At 35.3% G+C, this 26,356-nt stretch overlaps 1 protein-coding gene across 2 annotated transcripts in view; it reads left to right on the top strand.

The window, feature by feature from the left end:
• cdk5rap2 (CDK5 regulatory subunit associated protein 2) overlaps nt 1-26,356 on the top strand; it is a 59,668-nt gene that overhangs the window by 21,829 nt on the left and 11,483 nt on the right. Inside the window, exons 26-41 of one of the 2 annotated variants that reach the window (XM_073824101.1) lie at nt 856-987; nt 1,081-1,190; nt 1,269-1,397; nt 2,903-2,968; nt 3,091-3,272; nt 3,354-3,786; nt 5,156-6,731; nt 8,257-8,361; nt 8,942-9,341; nt 9,626-9,846; nt 11,807-11,867; nt 14,200-14,390; nt 23,325-23,609; nt 23,715-23,840; nt 23,937-24,053; nt 24,135-24,261. In XM_073824101.1, coding sequence (XP_073680202.1) covers nt 856-987; nt 1,081-1,190; nt 1,269-1,397; nt 2,903-2,968; nt 3,091-3,272; nt 3,354-3,786; nt 5,156-6,731; nt 8,257-8,361; nt 8,942-9,341; nt 9,626-9,846; nt 11,807-11,867; nt 14,200-14,390; nt 23,325-23,609; nt 23,715-23,840; nt 23,937-24,053; nt 24,135-24,261 — 4,261 coding nt within the window. The remainder of the gene's footprint in view (nt 1-855; nt 988-1,080; nt 1,191-1,268; nt 1,398-2,902; nt 2,969-3,090; nt 3,273-3,353; nt 3,787-5,155; nt 6,732-8,256; nt 8,362-8,941; nt 9,342-9,625; nt 9,847-11,806; nt 11,868-14,199; nt 14,391-23,324; nt 23,610-23,714; nt 23,841-23,936; nt 24,054-24,134; nt 24,262-26,356) is intronic. The other variant, XM_073824102.1, reaches the window with a different exon arrangement.

The following is a 26,356-nucleotide window of genomic DNA, read 5'->3' on the forward strand; positions in this document are numbered from 1 at the left end:
CACAACATTCTCATATACTCACTGTTTTTAAGTTTGCAACTGAATGCAAAAGAGATGGATGAGACATTTTCAATTGCACTGAATGCTGAAAATTAAATGCATTCTGTCTGTGTTCTGCACGCTTTACCCTTAATCCTCTTGTGTCCACCTGCTTTGTGGGATTTTGGCTGTGGTGATGCCCTCTCAAACCATCCCAAAATGAAAAAACAAATACCTGCAGTATATATACACAATCAGAATATATGTAGACAGAGTAATATTTTGAATTAGCTTCTATTTTTATAATTGTAGATTTAGTACTTCAACCTAAACTTATTTTGTGAACATTTCTAATTGTATAAAATATTTATATTTTATATTTTAATTAGTTTTAGTTTCTAATAATTTTAATTACACTGTAGCAGATCAGAAAAAAAACATTTATTTGATAAATTTATTCCCACTTATTTATTTTGAATTTTGCTTCTATGTGCCAATCATCTCTCTGTGCACACTCACAAAACACATCAAATGCACCCGATTAACGCTCTTATTAACATTCCTTTTAACTTCTTACTCATATCTTGCTGTTTCTCACTTTAAATCGGTATGCTTTGAAATCTTAGTTAAAACTTATATATGTAAAATATATATGCATCAATATAGCCTTTAGTGCACGTACTATTCTACTGCACAAATTCGGTTTGTCATATCCGGATTATGCACCCACCCTCTTATACTTTCTTGTGTGTTTCTCAGCTATTCTTTAAAGAGAGCTTAATATTTTGATTAGGATGTTGTACATCTATACATACATACAGTATATACTGAATGTGTCTGCTAAATGCATGTGTGTGTGTGTATACGTGTGTGCAGGTTCGAACCCTTCAGAGTTAGAGAGCATGCGTGATGCACTGGAGGAAGCCCAACGCTGGAATGCCTCTCTGCAAGCCAGACTGGGACAGATCCAGAACCGAGGAGGAGGAGTTGGACAAGCCAACGATTCTGGTTGGTATACATAACATATGTATCATTTGGCCATTTCTTTGTTCAAACATTTTGGTTTATTTGACTTTAATCTAATTAATCTGATGATTTTAGTGGACACGCTGAGTTTCATTGGTGATCAGACGTCCTATATGAGTATATGTGTTGGAGATGGGCCAGAGGAGGAGCTCCAGCACTTGACCATTGAACAGCTCAGAATAAAGGTGAGTGCCTAATCGCAAAGTGCTATGCACTGTTTGTCCAACAAAACTGAAAGATTTACATTTTCCTCTCATTTTCAGGTCTTAGAGCTACAGGCAGTCAATGCCGAGCTGCAGAAGAAGCTGCTTATGATGGAGAAAGGCATTGTGGGTAGTGATCCAGTAGATTCTCAGATAGAACCAGACCTAATCAACCTCTCAACTCCAAAGGTATCAAGGATCGCTGTGAAATCTTTTCAGAAATAGTCCTAGAAACTTCTTATGTAATGTTTTTTGGAATACATTTGTTCTCACATTATGAAACTGGGCCCAACTTCTTACCTTCTTTTAACCTCTTGACCTTTAACCTCAAATCTTCTGATTCTGTGCTTTTGTGTTCCGTTTATGATTGACTTCTTGTCTGTAGCTGAATTGTAGTTTACTAACATTAGTTAGCAGTAGGTTGGACCTTCTTTAGAAGTTTGTTTCTGTAACATGTTTGTCTGCCGAATGAGTGTTTATTAGGGATGCACCGAATGTTCAGCAACCAAAATTATTAGGCCGAAAATAGCAAAAAAAGCTCTTTTGGTGTTTGGCCAAATAAGCGAAAAGGCAGAATAAATTATACCAAACAATGGCATGATGCGATCAAATAGAGGCGCGCACTAATGCAGCAAACATGTCGGCAGTGTGGAAGCATTTAAAACTGTCCGAGAAAGATCATTACAAGCACCGACAGTGAGAGACCGTTTAGAACTGCATCGCATGCCTTCGATGAGAAGAGAAAGGTGTGGTTGTTGCTGGTTACTGTATGATGAATGAAATCACAAAATGGCTTTAAATCATTAGAAGATAAACTACAGAACGCTATGTTGTCTAATACACGCACAAATTGTATTCTGACAGCTTTGCATGAGCTTGTTAGCCAGGGTTAGTCCAAAGCGTGAGGAAAATCTGAGCTGAAACGGCATAATGAGAATCATTCATAAATCTGCTGCTGTCAGCAAAAAGTAGTACTGAGGTCTTATGGGTTTCCGCCAAAATAAAGGTCAACATTCATGTTAGCATTGTAATTTTACTGTTGTTCTGATAATGATAACAATCATTACAACAGCTCTATTAATACATTTATTATAATATTCGCCTTTGCTAAGCAAGGCTGCATTTATTTGGATATTAAAAACACATGCCTGATTCATGAAGGGGGTCTTAAAAATGGCCAAAGAATATTATTTTACAAACATATTACTTTTAAGTTAAATTGTGCTTTGTTGGTGGGCCTTAATGTCTACTAGAATGTTCGAAAAAGTTCAGGGTTAAGTAAATATTTTTAAATTGTTGTTTTGCACATATTGGCTATTTAATTTATGCAGTGGTGAGAAAAAAGGGCAAAATACATGGGGGAAAAAACACGAAAAACCATGTTTGGTAATCGGCCTTTGGCCCAGTGTTTAATTTTGTTTCGCCTTCAGCTTCGTTCAAGAAATTTAATTTTGGTGCATCTCTAGTGTTTATGTATGTGTCTGCGGTTGTTTTCTATCCTCCCTCTAGTTTTCTCTCTCTTCCGTCCCTGCTAACCCCTGTTATCTCCTCTCTCTGTTTTTCTGGCTTATTTTCTTACCCATGATCACCTGCAGCCGCCCCATCCTACCGTTACTCTGTGCTTTCTTTATATTCTGTTCCATTATGGCATTTTGTGTTGTTAAGTCGTGTCACCAAACATGCCATTACTGTAGCAAACACCGATACAGCAGAAACCGACTTCTGAAGATGATGTGACACTAATGCCACCAGAAACAAAGGTAAGGAAGTAGTTCAGTCATTTTGTGATGTTATACTGTAATCCTTAACCTTAGCTTTTAATCTGGAAACCTCAGTGGTCTTGTTTTTGTATTTACTGTTGTCCCATGTGTTGATCTCTAAGGAGAGATGTGATGAGGGAGATCGTTTATCAGAGGATGTTGGTGAGAGTAATCAACCATCACAGACTCAGAAAGAGCAAAGTGAGGTGCAGCACTTGTCCAGATTCCTTGGAGATGATTCTGAAAAAGCAGAACTCCATTCACTTCTTTCAGATTGTGGAGTGGAGTCAGTCTCTCAACTCCGGTATGTTTTGAATAACTAGGTATTCACATTGTAGCTTTGTTTTCATGTCAAATAAAACTTTTTAACTTCTGCAATCTGTAGAGAGCAAGTGGCCAAAATCCGCTTGGAAACGTCTGAACTTCGTGGACTTTTGAAGGAGGAAAATGCCACAGAGTCCAAAGAAAGCGCAGAAAGTTCTGGAGAAAGCGACAGTCATGGAGACTTGCACCAAACAGTGAAGGTGCTTCGCTCAGAAGCCAGAAGTTACCGAAAGATAATTAGATTCCTAAAAGAGCAGCTGCATCGGAACTCTGGCTCAAATGCCGGAAGTCAAATTGACCCAACGATAATGGCTGGCATGGCCAGCAACATGGAACAACTGCAGACACATCATGAAGATTTGCACACCAATACACTAGAGAAAGAGAACAAAACAAAAGAAAGGAAAGAAATGGAGGAGAGATATGAAAGAAGAAGGCAGGGTCAAAGCACCAAACCAAGCAAGAATCAAAAGCAGCACTTGGCCAGACATACAGTGAGTAGCATTCACATATGCTGCCAGAATAAGGTGGAAAGTCTAGCATTATGGTTGTAGGTTTGAACCCACCAAGAAACAATTTTGACCCTGGACCACAGAGATTCAACTATTTGAAAATCTGGAATCTAAGGGTGCAAAAAAAACAAAGTATTGAGAAAATTGCCTTGTAAGTTGTCCAAATTAAGTTCTTTGCAATGCATATTAAGTTTTGATACATTTACGGTAGATAATTTACAAAATATCTTCATGTAACATGATCTTTATTTAATATCCTAATGATTTTTGGCATAAAATAATTTTTGGCTATTGTTACAAATATACCCGTGCTACTTAAGACTGGTTTTGTGGTCCAGGGTCACAGTTATGCCTGAATCTTTAACTTTTGAAGCAGCTTGAAGTTAGGTGCCATGTTCAAGGACTCAATAGTGGCTTATTGCATGCAGGAATTAAACAAGCAACCATCCGATTAACAACCCTATTATATCCCAGGGTTGCCCAGTCCTGTTCCTGGAGATCACCTTCTTGCAAGGTTCAGCTCCAACCCTGATTAAACATACATGAACTGGCTAAGTAGGATTTTACAGACGGGTATTTTGGGAGCAGGGTTGGAACTGATCTTTTCAGGTTAGGTTGATTTCCAGGAACAGGATTGGGCAACCCTGCTTTGTTCTGTATGGCTGGGTTGACAATACTGATTTGACGATTTTAATTGATCTTTATTTTGATGAACTGATAACTTTTTTTTTTTTTTAAGAAAAATGTACATGTACTGTATCTGATATCTAGCCAAATGTGCACCACACACCACAAAACCAGTCTTAAGTAGCACTGGTATATTCGTAGCAATAGCCAAAAATGCATTGTTTGGGTCAAAATGATTTATTTTTCCTTTATGCTAAAAATCATGAGGATATTAAGTAAAGATCATGTTCCATGAAGAGATTTTTTACATTTTCTACCATAAATCTATCAAAACTTAATTTTGGATTAATAATATGCTTTGCTAAAAACTTCATTTGGACAATTTTAAAGGTGATTTTCTTTTAAAGGAGATTTTTTTTGCACCCTCAGATTCCAGAGTTTCAAATAGTTTTATCTTGGCCAAACATCATATCCTAACAAACCATAATCAGTGAAAAGCTTATTTTTCTCAAATTCAATAAATGGACCCTTATGACTGGTGGTCCAGGGTCACATATTGAATCAAATCAAGCTTGTAAATTGAAATATGCAGTATGATACACCACCTCTTCTTCCCACTTCTTCTTTCCTCTAGTAGTAGATGTATCCAAACCTGTCTTCACTGCTTCTTTGTCTTTTCCAAAGCATCTTGTTAATAATATAATCCTAATGTCCTTTGTTTTAGGAGTATGTAAAATCTCGGCTACCAGTTCCTGTGAGGCCCAGTAGAAGTGGTAGTTCTGGGCAGAGTTCAGAAGATCTGAGTGAGCTGAATTCAGGCCACAATCACCCCAGAAACAAAGACTACCTAACTGGGGCAGATGAGTCCGATTACAGCACGGACAGCAAGATGTCTTCAAGATCAGCTCAGCACAGACACTTCGAATTAGACCATGTTGTTAAAGATGCTAGGTTGAGTCCAACCTCTGGAACAAAACAAGACACCAACATCAACCAGAATGTGGAATCCGAGCTCATGGCGCAATTAGAGTTGTTGAATCAAGAATGCCAAGAGAAGGAGGAGCTGATCTCCCAACTGAGACAACAAGTCCAGGAATGGGATGAGCTACAGGCAGAGCTACAGGAGAAGGACAAGCTCAACCGAGAGTACCTGGAAGCCCTGCAAGCGGCAGATTCTACTATTGCGTACCTCACCGCATGCAGCTTGGACTCAGAGTGTGGAATCGGTCAGACTGGAGATGTAACATTGCAGCAACGCTGCGCAGATCTTCAGAAGGCTGTTGAGGAGAAAGACCAACTCAACGCTCAGCTCTTAACCTGCTTGAGGTCTGCAAAATCCGCCATTGCTTCTCTCCTAAATATAGACACTACAAGCAGCCAAACGGACCTCGGGCAGGAAGATGCAATGACACTTTGCAAGAGCCTTGAAGAGTTGATTGGAGAGATTAGAACTTCTCAGCAAAGCAATGACAGGTCAAAAGAATCTCAAAGCCCAGAGGTTGGTCCAAAGCTTGGACCTGATTCTAACTTACAGCGACAGGTTGATTCTCTACAGGAATCGCTTATGCAGCAGTGCCAGATGAACGCAGAGCTACAGGAGAAGCTCTGGACTTCAGAAGCAGCTGTTAAAAAGTTGAGTGCGGCTGTCAGCGGCAAGCGTAACAGCGCACCCGCAGGTCTGGAGGAGAATTACACACCTGGACCAGAAGGAAAGGTCCTGTCATTGCAACAGTTGACGGATTGTCTTTCTGAGTGCATTAGAGCTGCTGAAGGCGCTGTCAAGTCTCTCGCAGACGTTTGCTCCAAACCAAACAAGTCTCATGAGGAGATCTTGTCCAGTCCAGAGTTAAAGAAATGGCTGGAGAGGCTGCATCGCGCACTACTGGAGAGAGAGTCTCTGGACGACACAGTCTGCACTGAGAAACACCAACAAAAGACAAGCACGCCCATTCAGAACCCTGGGAGTGATAATCCAGGACTGCAACAGAATGTTCAGGAGCCTGTGTCTTTACGCCAGAACCTTCATAAGAACCTCTTGATGCTTGTTCAGATTTATACTGAGCGTGCTCAGAAAATGAGCAAACTTGAGGAAGCTGTTAGTGGGCGTGGCCAAAGTGGAGGTGCTGGAGATGCACCTGGAAATGAAAGTCTGGAGAGGAATGCCGAGATAGAAAGTTTGCAGAAGGCCCTGAAGGAAAAGCAGAGGGCATGTCGGAAACTGGGGGAGAAACTGGTGATCGCTCAGTCGGTCATCGCTGTGCATGGCTCAACTAAGGAGAAACAGTCTGATCAGCGCAAAGGTGAGAAGAACACGCATGCAATAGACTCAGTTGAGAGTAAATAATGCTTAAAATGGTTTTTAATGCACAAAAACTCTGTGTATGGCGCATGTGATTGTACATTGTTTTACCTCAAGAGATTAAGTTTTAATTTACATATAATATCTGCTACACATTGGCATAAGAATCCTGTAAAGCCTGAAATAAGAAATAATGAAATGTATTGAGTATCATATTTGATAGATCAGGCTTTTAGACTATGATATAGTATTATATAGTGAGAATATTGAGCTCATACTTGTGGAAAAAAATTTTTTTTGATGCAGTTTCTGATATTTATATGGCCATAAAAGATGCATTTCTGGTAGCTTGTAATGTAAATCAGTGAGATCCTTATAATAGTATAGCAGACTACTTATATAAAATGATACAAATACCAATTTACACTCTACATCTCCTAATGTCTTAGTAAGATGTTTTAATGCTTAGTTTTATGAACAAAGCTCTGTAGTTTCAAAACGTATAATCCAATGCAATACAATGATGATTGAGAGATGACCAGTTACCCAGACACACGGCCATATTGGAGATACTTGGATATAAACAACAGCATGGATTGCAAGCTTAATGTACTACTGAATGAGTTGTTCTGCTAATTTATGCTGTCTAAACCACAGAAAAAACATGTGGAAGCTGCTAAATCATGTAGAGAAGGACTTAGTAAGCAGAAAAGGGTGCAATATTTTGACAAGCCAAAAAAACTAAAAGTTAATAGGTGATAAAGACACGTACAAGCAGTATTCATTAAGATATTAGCCTAATATTTCACCTACCTGACAGGAAATGATAAGAACCAACATGAATGCTGGCAAGATTCTTGTCCTTGTCCTGTTTCAGTTTGGCCAACCACAAACACATTTTGTTCCTCACAGTTTTTTGTACTTTTCTCCTTGATTTGTTATAACTTTTAGCACTTCAAATGTTTTTCCAGGTCTCAGCATGTAGTACAGGCCAAAACATGACAATAATTGGCCATTTTCAGCTGCAATAATCAGCAAAATATGTGAGTTTTGTTCGGTTCAGTGGCATTGTTTACATTCAGTGCCGCCAATATAGCTGATTGATGGCGCGTCATGAAAACACTCTAAACTCACATTTGAACATGATTTTTGCAACAACAAAAAAATTATGTATGGATAATTGAGTTAACGTAAGTTGTAGGTGGATGTTTTTCAATTATACTAAAAGGCCTTTTACTTGCTAATAAAGTATAAACTATTAATCAGATGGCAAAAGATGTAGTAGATTGAGTAGATGAAGTTTTTTTCAGCAAATGTTAGTAATTTAGAGGCCTTAGAAAGTTGTGTATCAAATATAATACAGTAGACTTGTTAGGATTAATGTGTATTATAGAAAAATGGCTCATCAGTTTGCCCGATACAAACCTATATTAAGTGCCGCACATGTTTTATTGTGGTACAACCACAGCATGTTGCTTGTTGTTCTGGCTGGGGTTGCTGTTCTCAACCCTGCCTGTGTGCTTTAGCGCCCCCTAGTGAACGAGATGATAAAGGGGTACAAGTGGAGGCGCAGGACCTCGGGTACGAAACGAGTGGAAGGAGTGAGACGGAGGTGGAGGGCAGTAGCACAGGTAGACAGGGGAAAAATATTTTGTTTTAATAAGGCTGCATGTAAGGGTTTCTGCATGAAAAGGGAATTTCAGACTCTTCTATCTCCATTGATTCATGCTTTGCAGACTGTTACTGACAGCATGCTAATAATAAACAGTGGTGATAAATTTTAGAGATGGTGTCGTAACACTTTGGGTATTTTAAATGGATAGTTCACCCAAAATTAAGTCATCTTGTTCCACATTGTATCTCCTTTTAAGCCACCTAACACTTTAACAGAATGGCGGTCTTGGAAAATCTTGAGGGATCATGAGTTAACAATGACAGAATTGTAATTTTTGGGTGCACTTGTCCTTTAACTTTGGTTATGTGTTTGTCAGCACATGTTTGTGTGTACTCTGTTTTAACAAGGTTTGCATCACTTCCTTTGCATGACCAAACCATCCCTTTAATAATGTTAAACATTATTAAACATAATGTTTAATAATGTAACTAACGTCTGTCCTTGACTGTAACCTGCTTTCACCAGGGCTGTATTTAACACCTTTTCATGTCTTTGTATGTTTGCTTTGTCCTCTGTGCGTTTGATGTCATTTTCAGATGTGGACGGTGTTTTGCGGTTGGTTCCCACTTTGTCTCCTGTCCTTCCGGGGACCCAGGACCGATTTTCTCCTGACACTACTGCATCAAGCCCCTCGTACCCCAGCTCTCCTGGCCTGAGCTCCCCTCGACCCTCCGACCCTCATGCCGACCCCACTCTGCACATCCAGCAGCTTAGGTCACAGATCGAAGGACAGCACAAAGTCATCCAGAACCTCCAGAGGCAGCTGCGTAAGCAGTCTTTGTCGTCTGAGCTCCTGAGTGTGACCTCTGACCCCACAGCAGGAGAAGAAGAGGAGGAAACAAAGATGATGAAGGCTCAAATCGCTCAGCTGAGCACTGAGCTGGAAAGAGAGAGAACCCTGAACAGAAGTAGTAGCCAAGCAGGCTCTCCATCCAGGTAGCTTTCATCACCATCTTCATTATCAACATTAACAGTATACTTCAGGGTTCACCAAACTCGGTCCTGGAGGGCCGGTATCCTGCAGAGTTTAGCTCCAACTTGCCTCAACACACCTGCCAGGAAGTTTCAAGTATACATATTAAAACCTTGATTAGCTGGTTCAGGTGTTTTTGATTAGGGTTGGAGCTAAACTCTGTAGGACACCGGCCCTCCAGGACCGAGTGTGGTGACCCCTGGTATACTTCATCTTGTGGCTTATTTATTAAATGTTATCTTGGCAGGATTGAGTCTCTGGTCCAGTCTCAGGCCCGGGAGTTGAGTGAGCTGCGGGAACAGATCCGTGTGTCTCGTGGTTTGGGTGTGGAACAGCGAAAACAGCTGCTGGAGCTCAGAACAGCTCTAGAGGAGTTACTTCAACCCAATAGCATGCACTCCACTCAGGGAACCCAGTTTAGAGAGCAGCTGGATCGCAGCCTGAGCCTGCTGGAGAAACTGGAGCATGGTAAATATACACAAAAACACAGAGAAACCAATTTTATTGGAGGAAGTATGCAGTATGAATATTGTGCACAGTATTCTGTATGTATTTCTGTATGCATGAGATATCAAGAAAACCTAGTTCTGCATTTGACACAATGTACAATATACAATTCCAAAAGTTAATATAACCTTATTTACTTTATACACTACCAGTCAAAAGTTTTTCATGTAAGATTTTTCATGTTTTCAAGTCTCTTCTGCTCACCAGGCCTGCATTTATTTGATCCAAAATACAGCAAAAGCAGTAATATTGTGAAATATTTTTACTATTAAAAAGAACTGTTTTCTATTTTAATATATTTTAAAATCTATTTAATAATAATAATAATAATATAATAATAATACTTTTTATTTTAAACAGCAAATCAGCATATTCAAATGTGACTGGAGTAATGATGCTAAAAATTCAGCTTTGGAATCACAGGAATAAATTGCATTTTAAAATATTAAAATTCAAAAGAGTTATTGTAAATAGTAAAAACATTTAAAAATCGTACTGTTTTGCTGTACTTTGGATCAAATAAATGCAGGCTTGGAGAGCAGAAGAGACTTCTTTAAAAACATTAAAAATCTTACTGTTCAAAAACTTTTGACTGGTAGACTGTATATGGATAAAACCTTATTTGTATGGATATAACCTAATTTATTTCATAACTGGCTGGCGCAAAATTACTTTACAATACTGTAAGGTCATGTTGATAGCAGGGTGCCACACTATAATATGGAAAGTTTAAACCTTTTTTAAATATAACAATTGTTAATACTGTATATTATTTTAGGGCTGTGGGGTTATTGTAGTTAACATTTTCGTGGCTTAAAATAAACATTAACTTAAAAAAAATTTAGCTTCACAAAATGTAATCAACTAGTTGCCAAAGTAAAATATGCTAAAAGATGTAAGATGTACAAAAATAATACACTAAAACTGAAATACAATTATTAAAAAAAAATGTAGACATATAAGACTAATAAAAATTTAATTAATAATAAATAGAAATTAATAAAATAAAATGGTTAAAATTAAAATAGTTGAAATTTTAAACAATTAAAAAATGAACTTTTTTAAAATAAAAAATCTAAAATAGTATCTCGACTTAACAAATAAAAAAAATGATTTTTTTTTAATTAAATTGAAATAAAAAGAAAATTCATTTAAAATATTTTTTTAAATCTAAAATAGAATCTTGATACTAAAAAACATTGGTTTCACATATTTAGACATTAAAAAAAGAATAAAAATTAAAATTAATAAAAAAAATAGAAATCAATAAAAAAATTGAAATATTTAAAAAATAACTTATTAGAAATATACAAATAAATAAAATAAATCAAAAACGTATCAATACTAAAAAACACTGCTTTCACAAAAAACTAATAAAAATTCAAATGAATTAAAAAAGTAGAAATCAATAAAAAAATGAAATATTTTAAAAATAACTTATTCAAAATATAATAATAAATAAAAAACAGTATCTCGATACTAAAAAACAGTTTTCACATATGTAGACAAAAAAACGAATGAAAATTAAAATAAATTAGAAAAAAATAGAAATCAATAAAAAAATATTTAAATATTTAAATAACTTATTCAAAATATAAAAATAAATCAAAAACAGTATCTCTATACTAAAAAACACTGGTTTCACATATGTAGACATAAAAACTAGTACAAATTAAAATTAATTAAAAAAAGTTAATTACAAATTTCCAAAAAAAAAAAATTAAATAACTTATTCATAATATATTAAAAAATTGAAAATAGTATCTTAATACTTTGGTTTCTCAGACTATTTAAAACAGTTGTAGTCAGCATAGTATAGTATATACTATACTGTAAGTAGCAGTGTAGTAGTATTCCATTGTGAACATAGCCATAAATAAACCATAAATGTTGAAGTATTTGTGTTTTCTGCTATCTGTAGTTTCTACCGGAGGGTCTGGTAAAGATAATGAAGAGGAAGCAGAATCAGAGATGAAACTCAGGTGAGCACAGCATTCAGCTTCATATCTGCTAAGAATGATGCATCTAACTAATACTGAAATTTCATGGAAGAATCATAATGTACTTGAATCTAAAGCTATTACCCATTAAACGCTTGAATCTGTAGCTATTATCCATTAATCCAACTGGTAATTTGATGGCATAGTCTTTGGTTTCCCTTCCGACAGCGATTGTGATTGGGTGTGGGAGGAGCTGCAATACCTGCGCTCTCAGATAGAGGGCGACAGAGAACAGCAGCAGCTTCAGATGGTTTATTTGTGCAGGCAGAACCAGAATCTTGCCATTAGTACACAGCATTACATTGACCTGTGAGTGCTGCCTGCAAGGGCCCGTGTGCAGTGCAGTGTTTCTCTTATCTCTACAGTGGAAATCTTTCTTATGCTCCTTTTTTCTTTGGGTGATTGTCTTTACAGCCAGATTCAGGCTCCATCCCAATTCATATACTATCTATATTATATCGTTTGAAATTTTATGATGAATGTGTCCCAAATCATCTAAATTATATACTTTTATTCAACAAGGTTGCAGTAAATTCAAAGGTGACAGTAAAAGCATCTATAATGTTACAAAAGATTTGTATTTCAAATATATGCTGTTCTTTTCAACTTTTTAATTAATGAAAAAATAATTAGTAATAATAAAATGTTTCCACAAAAGTATGAAGCAGAACAACTGTTTTCAACATTTTAACAGCAAATCAGCATCTTAGAATGATTTCTGAAGGATCATGTGACACTGAAGACTGGAGTAATGATGCTGAAAATTCAGCTTTGATCGCAGAAATAAATTACGATTTACAATATATTCACATAGAAAGCACTTATTTTCAGTTGTAATAATATTTCACAATATTACTTTTTTTACTGTATTTTTGATTAAGTAAATGCAGCTTTGGTGAGCAGAAGAGACTTTTCACAAACATTAAAAAAAATTGTAACTGCTAAACTGAGGGATATGGTTTATTATTTTTATTATTCATTTACTTTTATTATTTTAGTAAGTTTAATACCAGTGTTATTTTAATATTTATATATTCTTATAGTATTTATTCACATTTTCCTTTAGGTGTTTTTATTTTTTATTTTCAGCTTTTATTTTTGTAATTTAATGGGGTTTTTTTTATAATTTTTATTCAGCTTGAATTTATTTTTGTTGTAAGTAGTTTAGTAATAGTTGTATTTTAGCATTGTTTTTAACATTTTTTTATTTCTATTTAGGTTTATTTCATTTTTTATTTTTATTTCAGTTATTTTACTTCAATTTAAACTTATTTTAGTTTGTTTACTTTAAATTTCTATTTTAAGTTTTAAATTCTGTTTGTAAGTGTGATGCATAATTGTAGTCTTGAATTATAGGTTAATTTTAAATAACAAAAGTTGATGTTATATTAGCATTATTTCTAAAATTTTAAGGCATTAAGTATTTTTTAAATTTTTGTATTTTTATTGTAGTAATTTTCTATGCATGTATTTAACTGTATGTTTATTTTAGTACTTTCAGTACCAGTGCTGTTTTAGTATTATTTAGAAACTCATCATATTTATTCATATTTTTAATTAGCTTTTTTTAAAAACATTTTTTTTAGTTTTCGTTTGAGTAATTTTGTGCTTTTGTCTTTTTTTATATTTTTTATTCAGCTTTATTTTAGTTTTTTTTTTGGTCTTTTGTTTTTGTTTGAAAAAACTCAAAAAAAAAATTATTTAGTTTTGTCTTATTTATTTTAGCAATATAGAAAAATTTTAGCTTAAACTTATTTTAGTCTGTTGCAATGGCAAATTTAATTAAAATTTCTATTTTGAAGGTGTGACGCACATTGCAATACTACAGGGAACGATTTTATTATTTATCACTGATTCATCAAATAATAAAATGTGAAGCAGAACAACAGTTTTCAACATTTTAACAGCAAATCAGCATCTTAGAATGATTTCTGAAGGATCATGTGACACTAAAGACTGGAGTAATGATGCTGAAAATTTTGCTTTGATCACAGAAATAAATTACATTTTACAATATATTCACATATATTCATTTGTAATAATGTTTCACAATATTACTGTTTTTCACAAACATTAATAAAATTGTAACTGTTTAACTTTGAGGGGTATGGTTTATTATTTTTATTATTTTTTTTTTTTTAAGAATTTTTAAGTATACATCAATGTATGCTTTTTTTGACTAGTACAAGTATAGGATTTGGGATTTAGCCTTATTCTTTTACCTCCTAATTTCCTTACTGTGTTGTCGTTGTTGTGTTGATTGTTGTTGATTTGTTTTATCGAGTTAATCTGACTAATATATTGTGTGTGACAGACTCTCTGCAGAGCTACAGGAGAAAGACCGGCTCATTCACTCTCTGCAACATCAACTTCGAATGCAAATTCCCAGAATGCACCAGCCCTCAGACTCCGAGATGAGTGACAGGTTATCCAACGATGGCACCTCCTCCTTCCATGGCAGCCCTCCTGCTCTCCACAGGCAGACCCCCGTTAGACTTTCCACAGGTAATGCTCGCCTGATCAGGTGTAAGTTTGTTTGTAAGTTTGCTAAGACTTCAGAATGCCAAATTAGATCTGAACGTTCATGAACATCCTTCTAAAAAAGTTCTTCAATGTTTTATCGACCTGAAACGGACTCCTTGCTATTAGATGAATGTAATCTCCGTTCAAGGCGGAGCACCTTTTAAATCGAGCTGAATTATTTATCCAGTAAACCTTCACATAAGGCTCTTGATTTCCCACAGTGACCTCTTGACCTGAAGGTTAAATGAGTTTTTTTTCACTTTGTAAAACTTAAGCCTTGTGCCGTTGTTCAGTCTCAATGCTTATGTAATATAATTATATGTAAACTGACTGTCTAGTTCTGCATTTACGTGCTGCTGATGACTTGTTATCCTGAATTATAAATTAGGCTTAAGTAACAAGCTAATTTTGTTACAGTATTTATTAATATTTTCAAGTACATTATTTTCTTTTGTCTTTTATAATTTTTTTGTTTGTCATTTTATGTGTTTTTGTATTCATTTATGTATTTACTTATTTTATATTTATTTTATTAGCAATTTTTGTACCAGCTGTTATAGTGTTTATTTATACTTTCTGTTACTCTTTTGCTAATAGTTGTATTTTAGCATAATTTTTTACATTTTCATCATATCTATTAATGTTTTCAATTATCTTATATTTTTTGTTTTGTTTTTGTGCTTTTATCATTTTTTATTTCTATTGAGGTTTATTTTATTTCAGTTGTTTTATTACTTAGACTGAAATAAGTTTAAATTTGTTTACTTAAAATTTCTATTTTATGAGTATTATTTCTATAATGTTATGGCATTAAGCGTTTTTGTTAGTGTTTTCTTTATTCTTATTTTCAGATTTCGTTTGAGTAATTTAATATTTTTTTTTATTCAGCTTTATTTATTTATTTATTTATTTATTTTTTGTCTTATTGTAGAAAACTCTGTTTATACTTTTTTGTATTTATTTTAGTAGTTTTGTTTTATTTATTTTAGTAATGTTATATGCATTTGTCTTTTTTTTTTACATCTTTTTTTTTAATACTTTTTGTATTTTGAGTGATTTTAGTACTTTAGCTTAAACTTATTTCAGTCTGTTGCAATGGCAAGTTTAATTTAAATTTCTATTTTGAAGGTGTGGTGCAAATGAAAATTATTCTATTATTTATCACTGATTGTGTCTTTTGAGGTGTTTTTAGTGAACATCGAGCCCAACCCATGTGAGCCATCTTGATATTAAATGTGACCCTGGACCACAAAACCAGTCATAAGTGTTATCTAAAAGCTAAACAAATAAGCTTTTAAGTTTTTAGGATAGGACAATATTTGATCGAGATACAACTATTTGAAAATCTGTAATCTGAGGGTGCAAAAAATCTAATTATTGAGAAAAACGCCTTTAAAGTTTTCCAAAAGAAGTTCTCAGCAATGCATATTACTAATCAGAACTTAAAGTTTTGATATGTTTACGGAAATTTAAGGAAATTTGCAAAATATTTTCATGGACCGTGATCTTTGCGTAATATACTAATGATTTTTGGCATAAAAGAAAAATCGATAATTTTGGCCCATACAATTTATTTTTGGCTATTGCTACAAATAGACCTGTGCTACTGAAGTCTGGTTTTGTGGTACAGGGTCTCAAATATGCATTTATGTATCTTTGTTAATCGGTGGCCCTTCCGTTTTGAGTGTTTAAGGGCAGGAGCTGAGGCCGGTGTCTCATTACTGGCCCTTACAGATGCATTATTCAGTATGCACTTTTATCTCCTCTGCCCTCCTGAGAGCCTTTAAGAGCCCTGAGCCAGTGTGTTGCTGATTGTTTAGTATCATGCAAACGGATAGATTTAGCTTTTCAGTAAAAGCATTGGCACAAGATGCTGGACTAACACTCATAGCACTACACAAGCAAAGAGAAGAAATTTGTCACTCATGATCTCTCTTCAGAACAACCTGGTTCAGGTTTCCCTGCCGCTAGGACACAATAGATCAAGAGATTGGAGATGTATTCAGTGAACGCGTGATGGAATACACTGTATCTGGAGGTTGTTTAGCACTAGTGATCTTAGAGGAGAAGGGGATGCTGTTAAGACCGGATAAACATTCATGAGAGTGGTACAGCTGTGCTAAGCTCTACTGGAATGAAAGTATATTAAGATCTGGTGTTACAGTGAGACTAGGTCTAGGTTAACAGTAGCTCGGATCTGGACATGAGTGAACAAATTGTGGTCCATAACGGCGTCTCTCGTAGCAGATGGAGAAAGGTGCTAAAAGCCACCAAAGAGGAAGGTAAAAATCTTCTTCCCTGTTCTGCGTTTAAGTGCTACTGATGCTTTGTTGATCTGAATTATAGATTAGGTTTAAGTAACCGAAGTTGATATTATTTGTATATTTTCAGATTTTAATACAAAGTATTTTTATTCACTTTTATCAAGAAATGTACGTTTTTTTGACTAATATTTACATTTATATTTAACAGAAGTTGATATTTTTTTTTTTTTTTTTTTTTAAATTTTTTATTTTGATATAGCAGCATGTGAACAACAGTACCTTATTTCAAAACAGATGTAATGACATTATTCTCTGCTAATCAAATTTGTTTTTTAACATAATACAAAACGAAATATACAAAATAAAATAAAATTCAAATAAAATTAACAACAAAAATAATTTGTATTATTCGGGGGAGGTCAGATATAATCTTAATATTAATACTCTGTACTGAATAATGTTAAGTGTTTGTTCTTGGTCTATGATGGGGAATTATGGGAGAAAATCCCCTAGTTTCCGGTGTGAAAAAGGCATACAACAGAGATTACAATGTCATTTTCCATTCAAAAAAGGCAAAATCAATTGATTTATACCTCCACAAAGTCTGGTCGTAATGGTTTTATATATTTGACCCACTTAGACCATATTTTTCTAAACACATTCTTCTGAAAACGAAGAGAAAAAGTAATCTTTTCCATAAAATAAATATCATTTACTATATCCATCCACTCTTGTATTGTGGGGGGTTCAGGAAGCAACCAACGTCTTGTAAGCGCTTTTTTACCAGCAGATATTAAAACGCCAAATAGGTATCTCTCAGAGGATCTTATCTGGAAGTCAGCACTACCTAAAAATAATGTGGAAAAGTGCAAAGGTATTGAAGTGTTAAGTATGCTTTCCACTGCTTTACGAAGGTCTGCCCAGAAAGTTTTTATCACAGGGCATTCCCAAAATATATGCCAGTGATTGGCTTCCCGAGACCCACACTGTCTCCAACATTTGGTGTCCCCTCCCTCAATATGTGCTTTCTGTTTTGGTGTAATAAAAAATCTTATAAGGCACTTCCACCCAAATTCCCGCCATATGTGAGAGTTAGTACACTTCCATGGGAATTTACATACATTAAGCCAATCCTCATTTGATATAAAAAAGTTACCCTCTTTTTCCCATTTTTCTTTAATGTATTCTGTAGAATGATTTTTTTTTATCCTAAGACCTTTATAAAATTTAGATATGACACCCTTATTTAAATCACCTTGATATGCACCTATAAATATTTTGACAATTGGGTCATCGAAGTCTGTTTTACTTTTGATGTTGTTTTCATAATGATTGCGTAACTGAAGATATCTATAAAAATCATATTTCTCAAGACAGTATTCTTTCTTCAGACTTTCGAAGTCTTTCAAATCTCCCTTTTCCGTAAGAGAGTAGAATGTTGTTATTCCTTTTGAGACCCAAGATTTGAATCTATAATCCATTCTATTTGGCTTAAATTCAGGGTCATAAGCACACCATTGAATTATTTGTAATTTACAATCCAATTTATACTCTTCTTTTATTGTATTCCAGATTTTTAGTTGGGTTTTAATCCATGAATTTTGCACCTTATCTATAAATCTTCCCAAGTTTTTATGTGCCAATACTGCTTGAATTGGAGGATCATTCATTATTGAAAGGTCAATATCTTTCCACCTAGCTTTATACGTTGGATTACATATGTTAATTAAATATTTAGTCTGGGCCGCATAAAAATAATCCCTAAAATTGGGTAATGCCATACCTCCTTCCTCCGTTGAAAGCTGTAATGTTTTGAATTTAATCCTAGGTTTCTTCCCTTGCCAAATAAACCTGGAAATTATCTTATCTAATTCAGACCATTGTTTTGAGGTAATTTCTACAGGGAGCGCTTGAAACAGATAGAGAAACCGCGGAAGGATGTTCATTTTTATTGAGTCAATTCTATGACTAAGGCTAAGGAAAGAGATAGCATTCCATCTATGAATATCATCTTTGATTTTTGTTAACAGTGGGTCAAAATTTACCTCTGCTATCGTTGAAATTTCTCTCGTTAAGTATATTCCCAAATATTTCAGTGAATTCTGATGCCACTTAAGATGGAATTTATCTCTAATATGTTTTGGTGGTCTATAATTTATAGTCAAGGTTTGCGTTTTTTGTATATTTAATTTGTATCCTGCATATCTGCCAAACTTTTCTAGAAGATTCATTAATTCAGGAAATGAGTTAGTGGGTTTACTTAAATAAATCAAAATATCATCAGCATATAATGCCAATTTGTGGTCTTCTCTATTAATACAGATGCCTTGGATGTTTTCAGACTGCCTTATCCACTGTGCAAGAGGCTCTATATAGAGTGCAAAAAGCAGTGGTGAAATTGGACATCCTTGTCTTGATCCACGTTCTAATATAATGGTATCTGAAAGGTACCCATTTACTTTTATTCGGGCAGATGGTTTATTATATAGAGTGCGGATGCCCCTAACAAAAATTTTGTGAATGCCAAATCTTTCAAGAGCTTTATATAGGAAAGGCCAACTTACAGAATCAAAAGCCTTTTCTGCATCTAAACTAATTAAAAGAGCTTCGTGTTTGTCTTGTTGAATATGACTTAATATCTGCAGAGATCTTCTAATATTATCATGAGTTTGTCTTTGAGTGATAAACCCAGTCTGATCGTTATGTATTAGTTGTGGGAGAATCTTTTCTAGTCTTTTGGCAAGGATGCTTGTATATAATTTGTAATCGACGTTCAGGATCGAAATTGGTCTGTATGAACTACATTCTAATTTATCTTTTCCCTCTTTTGGGATAACTGAGATGACTGCCTCGCTCCATGATGGAGGCATTTTGGCTTCCGTTAAAGATGTGTTGCAAGCCCGAAGCAGACTCGGTATTAATTCAGATCGAAAAGTCTTGTACCACTCTGACGTAAAGCCATCAGGACCAGGAGACTTATTCGTCTTGAGCATGGAGATGGCGTTATTTAGTTCTGTTTCAGTTATTGCAGCTATTAATGTTTGATTTTGTTCCTCTGTTATAACTGGTAAGTTGAGGGAATCAAGGAATTGTCCAATCTGTTGTTCATCCTCTAGGCGTGGTTGTGTATACAATAACTTGTAGTATTTTTTAAATGTTTTTAGTATTTCCTTTTGTTTATATTGTATATTTTTGGAGTTTAAGTCCCTTATTTTATATATTGTATTATCCGTTTGTTGTTTCTGTAACTTCCTTGCCAAAAGTTTAGTTGATTTAGAGCCTGATTCATAGTATTTCTGTTTTGTAAATACCATCTTTCTTTCAATTTCTTGAGAGTACATTATATTTATTTCATTTCTAATTTTCTTTATCTTAATCATCAGGTCTGATTTTTGTTCCTTTTTGTGTTGCATCTCAAGATCTTTTAGTTCATGATTGAGGTTTGTTAGTCTTAATTGCTTTAATTTCTTTTCATAGGCACAAAAGGATATAATTCTACCCCTAATGACTGCTTTTAAGGCATCCCATACTATGGCTGAGTTAACTTCCCCATTATCATTTTCTTCAAGGAATATTCTTATATCCTCCTTAATTTGAGTTAGAAATTGTTGATTATTCAGAATGCTTGTATTTAACCTCCACTGTGTTCTTCCCGGATTATCTCTAATTTGTATAGTGCAAGAGAGAGGTGCATGATCAGACAAATCAATAGATCCTATATCACAACTTTGTATTCTATGGCGATCTCGCTTTAGTATAAAAAAATAGTCTATCCTTGAGTATACATCGTGCGGGCATGAGTAAAAAGTATAGTCTCGGCCTGATGGATAAAAATCTCTCCAAAGATCTAATATACCCAGCTCTGTCATTAGTACATTCATTTTTCTATGTAATGAGGTGACATTTGAGTTTTTTGATGAATCTAATTTTGGGATAAGACGGATGTTCCAGTCTCCCCCACATAAGACAATTCCTTTGGCTCCTATCATCAAATCAAATATTTTCCTATAAAAAGCAAAGTCAGTTCCAGGGGGGGCGTAAATATTACATATTGTTATGATAGTGTCGTCTATTTTCCCTGAAACTATTATATATCTCCCTTCCTTATCTGAAATTTCTGAGAGGTATTCAAATGATAATTTTTGTGATACTAAAATTGCTACTCCTCTTCTATGGCCTGACTTATAGGATGAGTAATACACCTTAGAGAATCCCATTCTTTTTAGTTTTTCATGTTCTACTGGAGTGAGATGCGTTTCTTGTAAGAGTACAATCTCTGCATTTTCCCTTTTCATTTTTAACAGTATTTGACTTCTCTTAGCTGGGTTCAGAATACCGTTCACATTAAATGTAGTAACTTTGAGTAAGTGCTTATTCATAGTCTTTTTTGTTGGATAACAAGCTTAACTTCTCCCAGTGTTGCTATTGGTATTCATTTTACACATTACCAGTACCTCTCCCCAATTACAAACAGTAAACAAGAACCAAACTAGAACAATTTCTAACAACAAAACGCCACCATAACAAACATGAACAGTTGTTTCCGGTGATGAGGCTCGTTTCAAAAGAGCCTTGGGGGGCTTCATACAGTCAAAGCCTCCGTAAGGGAAAGTCCCACGTCGTGACAAAGGTGGGGCCCTACTATATGGTCGTACGGTCCTTCAAATTAAATTGTAAATAATTTAACGAAAACAAAACAATCTCGGATAACTCTCCAATTAACAAGTCCCGACTCCTTGAATTAGTCAAAGAATAGAACCGTAGGATTTACACTAAATAAAAGTCAGTAGCAGTCAAGATACAAAGTATAACTGTAAAAGTCAGTTAGAACTTATCTGCATTTATGACTCAGGTGGACTTTTCATGGGTGATCATTTTCTGAACTTTTGGAGTTTTTCTTTATATTGAGGGCGGGCAGTTTTATTGGGTAGTGTGCAACCGTCTGTTGCTCCAGATTCCTGATCCCTGCCTCGGTCGCGTCGTTTCCCCGCCACTTGCCAAGTAGATAGTAGCGCGAGTTCCTCCCGTTCCGTAGTAGTGGGTGACTTCACCACTGTAACGGAGAATCCTCGTGAAACCATGTCCCTCGTTGCCTCCGTAGCATCCTGGTACAGCCGAGTGCCGTCTTCATAAAATACGCGCATCTTTGACGGGTACGGTGTCTGGAACTTTATTTGTTTTTCTTTTAACACTTTCTTGGCTTCCGCGTACTCCCCTCGTCTCTTGAGCACTTCAGGAGGAAAATCATTGTCAACGTAGAAGCGAACATCGTTGCAGAACACTTCTTTTTTCTGCCAAGCTCTGCGAAGCACCTCCTCCTTTGTCCGGTAACTGCCAAATTTGACTACTATAGACCGTGGCTTTGCTTGCGGATTATTGGGTTTCGGTACCAATGCTCTGTGTGCCCGTTCGATCCCAAGTTCTCTGTCCGGGGGAAAGTCTAGTGCGCTTTTCAACAAGTTATCTAGAAAGTCAACCATATCTGTACCTTCTTTATCTTCGGCTATTCCGTAAATCCTTAAATTGTCTCTACGAGCACGACCCTCCTGATCTATCAGTTTGGCTTCCAGATTAGCTTGGCGCTGTGTTAGCCGTTTGATTAGCGTTGACGCAACTTGAAGCGCGGTCTCTGTTTCTTCAATTCTTTCCTCTGCTTCCTCCAGTCTGTCATTTGTTCTCTTTAACTCTTGTTTAATATCGGAAAGCTGTACCTTATTGTCCCTTCTGAACTCTCGGAGTTCGTTGAGAATACATCGCAAGCTCACATCGGAGCTATCTTCGCCATGAGGGAATGAAGTCGGAGAGCTGCTTCTGCTATCTTGTCTTGCTTCAGGGTCATTTTCTGCTACATTCGCCGTTGTCCTACTTCTAGTAGTAACCCCTTTCTCCATTGTTATGTAAAATATTCACAAGGTCTCACAAAATCAAATATTTAGGGGTTATTTTACAAAACCGTCGGGGAACTCGAAAATTAGGCTGTCATCCTCTTGGTGGCGTAACCGGAACTCCAACAGAAGTTGATATTTTTATATTTTCAGATTTTAATATCTAATATTTTTATGTGGTTTCATCTGACTTGTTTTTTGGTCTGATATTTAAATTTTATTTTATTGCCGTTTTAAATACCAAAAACATGTTTTTTTTGTAGTTTTGGAGGCAGATTGACAGTTTAATTGTCCCCTAATTGTACTTGGTTAATTTTTGCATCAAGACATAAAATATTTTTCTTATCTTTCATAAAAATGTATTTGTAGTGTACACTTCTGAAGGATTTCTGCTGAAAATCGGCTTTCCATCACAGGAATAAATTGCATTTTGAAATATATTCAAATAGAACAGTTGTAAGTTGTAATAATATTTTACAATATTACAGTTTTTACTGTTTTTTTAATCAAAGAAATGCAGCTTTGGTGAGCAGAAGAGATACCAAATGTTTGAACATTATTGTCTGATATACCCCATACTTAGTATAATGCAAATTAATGACGACAAAGGAGATGGACACAAAATTGCTGAAATGCTATTGGCATGTTTTGCACTCAGGATAATTCACCAAAGTTAATTAAAAACAAATTATGTTTAAATAATGTATGGGTCAGTTTTATTCTTGTATGCAATTGTAAAAATAAGTCTTTCTTGTCATTTCTTGCAGGGCTAAAGGCAACCAATGGCGATGCGTTTTCAGATATTGGGATGTTATCTGAGGGCGTGGCTGTTGAAGGGGGTGTGGCCGATGGTGGAGAGGGGAGTGTCCGAATGCTACAGTGGGACAATGACCGTCTGCAGGAGCAACTGAGAAGCAGCGAGGAACTGAATGCTACACTTCGCAGTGAACTGGACCTGACTCGATCTGTCCTGAAGCACAACCCACAGAACCAGACTGAAGACAAACAGCCAGAGCAGCAGAAGACATCAGCGAGCAAGACCATCAACTCAGGTAGAGATGATGAGAGCGTCAGAGAGCTTTAACACTACAGTATACAAGTAGATGCAGAATTGGATTTGTCTGCATATTTATTTATTTTCTTTCTTTCTCTCTTAGATCTGTTAGCAGAACACCTCCAGGAGATCCGAGCGTTGCGTCAGCGTCTTGAAGAGACGATCCGAACCAATGAAAGGCTCAGAGAACAGTTAGAAAGAAAGTTACAGGAAGCTAATAAAGACTCAGGTGAACACACAAACTTTTACGCATTCATTTCAAGTTGCTCACAACACTCTGCAGATCTGCTAATCACTCAAATTGTGTGTTTGTCTATGTGATCAGCAGCCACTAACATCTTCATCGCTGGTTCTGAGGATCAGACTCACATCAGCAGTGAACTTCGTTTTCTCCTCACTCAAAACCACACACTCAAAGAGCAGCTCAACCAGGGAGCGCGAGGTAACATAGTGTCTAAACTAATAAAACTGCTTCTGGATGTGATCTGCAAGCTGTTGTCACAGATGTGTGTACTTTAAACAGATAAACAGAAGGAGAACGACCGCCTGAGGGAGACTTTGGCCAGACGGACTGCTAAACTAGAGCTGAGCAGAAAAGAGTGTGAAACACTGAAACAGGAGAGAACACAACTACAGGACAACCTGTATAGGTAAAACATATGGCACATTCATCTACAGGAAAATGTGTTTCTTTATACACATGGTGATCTGGTGTCATGTACTATGTGTATTTGTGTATCATGTATCGTCAGAGAGCCTGTGTAATGAGTTGTTTTAATTATTGCAATTATGTGTAATCCAGGAGGTAAACGTGTAATTGGCTAAAGAGTTTCATGTTACAAACACACACACTCATTATGTTGTCCCTGAATTTTTTAGTTGTACACATCAGTGTTTCCTACATCTCCATTTACATTTACAAATGAGTATCTTTAACTAGGAACATCCAGTTAATATTTAAATGGTTTTATTTCGTACAAACATTTTAGCTCGCTGCTAAATTTTTGAACTGCTAAATTGAGTCAGATTTGATTTTTAGTGATCTTACTGATTCGGTTTTTAATGCAGTAATCTTTCTGACTGATTCAGTAAGTGATTAAGTTTTTAATGCAGTAATCTTACTGATTCAGTTTTTAATGCAGTAATCTTACTGATTCGTTTTTTTAATGCAGTAATCTTTCTGACTGATTCAGTAAGTGATTCAGTTTTTAATGCATTAATCGTTCTCACTCATTCAGTGAGTGATTCAGTTATTAATGCAGTAATCGTTCTGACTGATTCAGCAAGTGATTCAGTGATTAATGCCGTAATCATTGTAAGTGATTCAGTAAGTGATTCAGTTTTTAATGCAGTAATCTTTCTGACTGATTCAGTTAGTGATTCAGTTTTTAATGCAGTAATCTTACTGATTCGTTTTTTAATGCAGTAATCTTTCTGACTGATTCAGTAAGTGATTCAGTTTTTAATGCATTAATCTTTCTCACTCATTCATTGAGTGATTCAGTTATTAATGCAGTAATCGTTCTGACTGATTCAGCAAGTGATTCAGTGATTAATGCCGTAATCATTGTAAGTGATTCAGTAAGTGATTCAGTTTTTAATGCAGTAATCTTTCTGACTGATTCAGCAAGTGATTCAGTTTTTAATGCAGTAATCTTACTGATTCGTTTTTTAATGCAGTAATCTTTCTGACTGATTCAGTAAGTGATTCAGTTTTTAATGCATTAATCTTTCTCACTCATTCATTGAGTGATTCAGTTATTAATGCAGTAATCGTTCTGACTGATTCAGCAAGTGATTCAGTGATTAATGCCGTAATCATTGTAAGTGATTCAGTAAGTGATTCAGTGATTAATGCCGTAATCATTGTAAGTGATTCAGTGAGTGATTCAGTTATTAATGCAGTAATCGTTCTGACTGATTCAGCAAGTGATTCAGTGATTAATGCCGTAATCATTTTAAGTAATTCAGTAAGTGATTCAGTTTTTAATGCAGTAATCTTTCTGACTGATTCAGCAAGTGATTCAGTTTTTAATGCAGTAATCTTACTGATTCGTTTTTTAATGCAGTAATCTTTCTGACTGATTCAGTAAGTGATTCAGTTTTTAATGCATTAATCTTTCTCACTCATTCAGTGAGTGATTCAGTTATTAATGCAGTAATCGTTCTGACTGAGTCAGCAAGTGATTCAGTGATTAATGCCGTAATCATTGTAAGTGATTCAGTAAGTGATTCAGTTTTTTAATGCAGTAATCTTTCTGACTGATTCAGTTAGTGATTCAGTTTTTAATGCAGTAATCTTACTGATTCGTTTTTTAATGCAGTAATCTTTCTGACTGATTCAGTAAGTGATTCAGTTTTTTAATGCAGTAATCTTTCTGACTGATTCAGTAAGTGATTCAGTTTTTAATGCATTAATCTTTCTCACTCATTCATTGAGTGATTCAGTTATTAATGCAGTAATCGTTCTGACTGATTCAGCAAGTGATTCAGTGATTAATGCCGTAATCATTGTAAGTGATTCAGTAAGTGATTCAGTGATTAATGCCGTAATCATTGTAAGTGATTCAGCAAGTGATTCAGTTTTTAATGCAGTAATCTTACTGATTCGTTTTTTAATGCAGTAATCTTTCTGACTGATTCAGTAAGTGATTCAGTTTTTAATGCATTAATCGTTCTCACTCATTCAGTGAGTGATTCAGTTATTAATGCAGTAATCGTTCTGACTGATTCAGCAAGTGATTC

The sequence above is a fragment of the Garra rufa genome, chromosome 19 (genome assembly GCF_049309525.1).
Source record: "Garra rufa chromosome 19, GarRuf1.0, whole genome shotgun sequence".
NCBI lineage: Eukaryota > Metazoa > Chordata > Actinopteri > Cypriniformes > Cyprinidae > Garra > Garra rufa.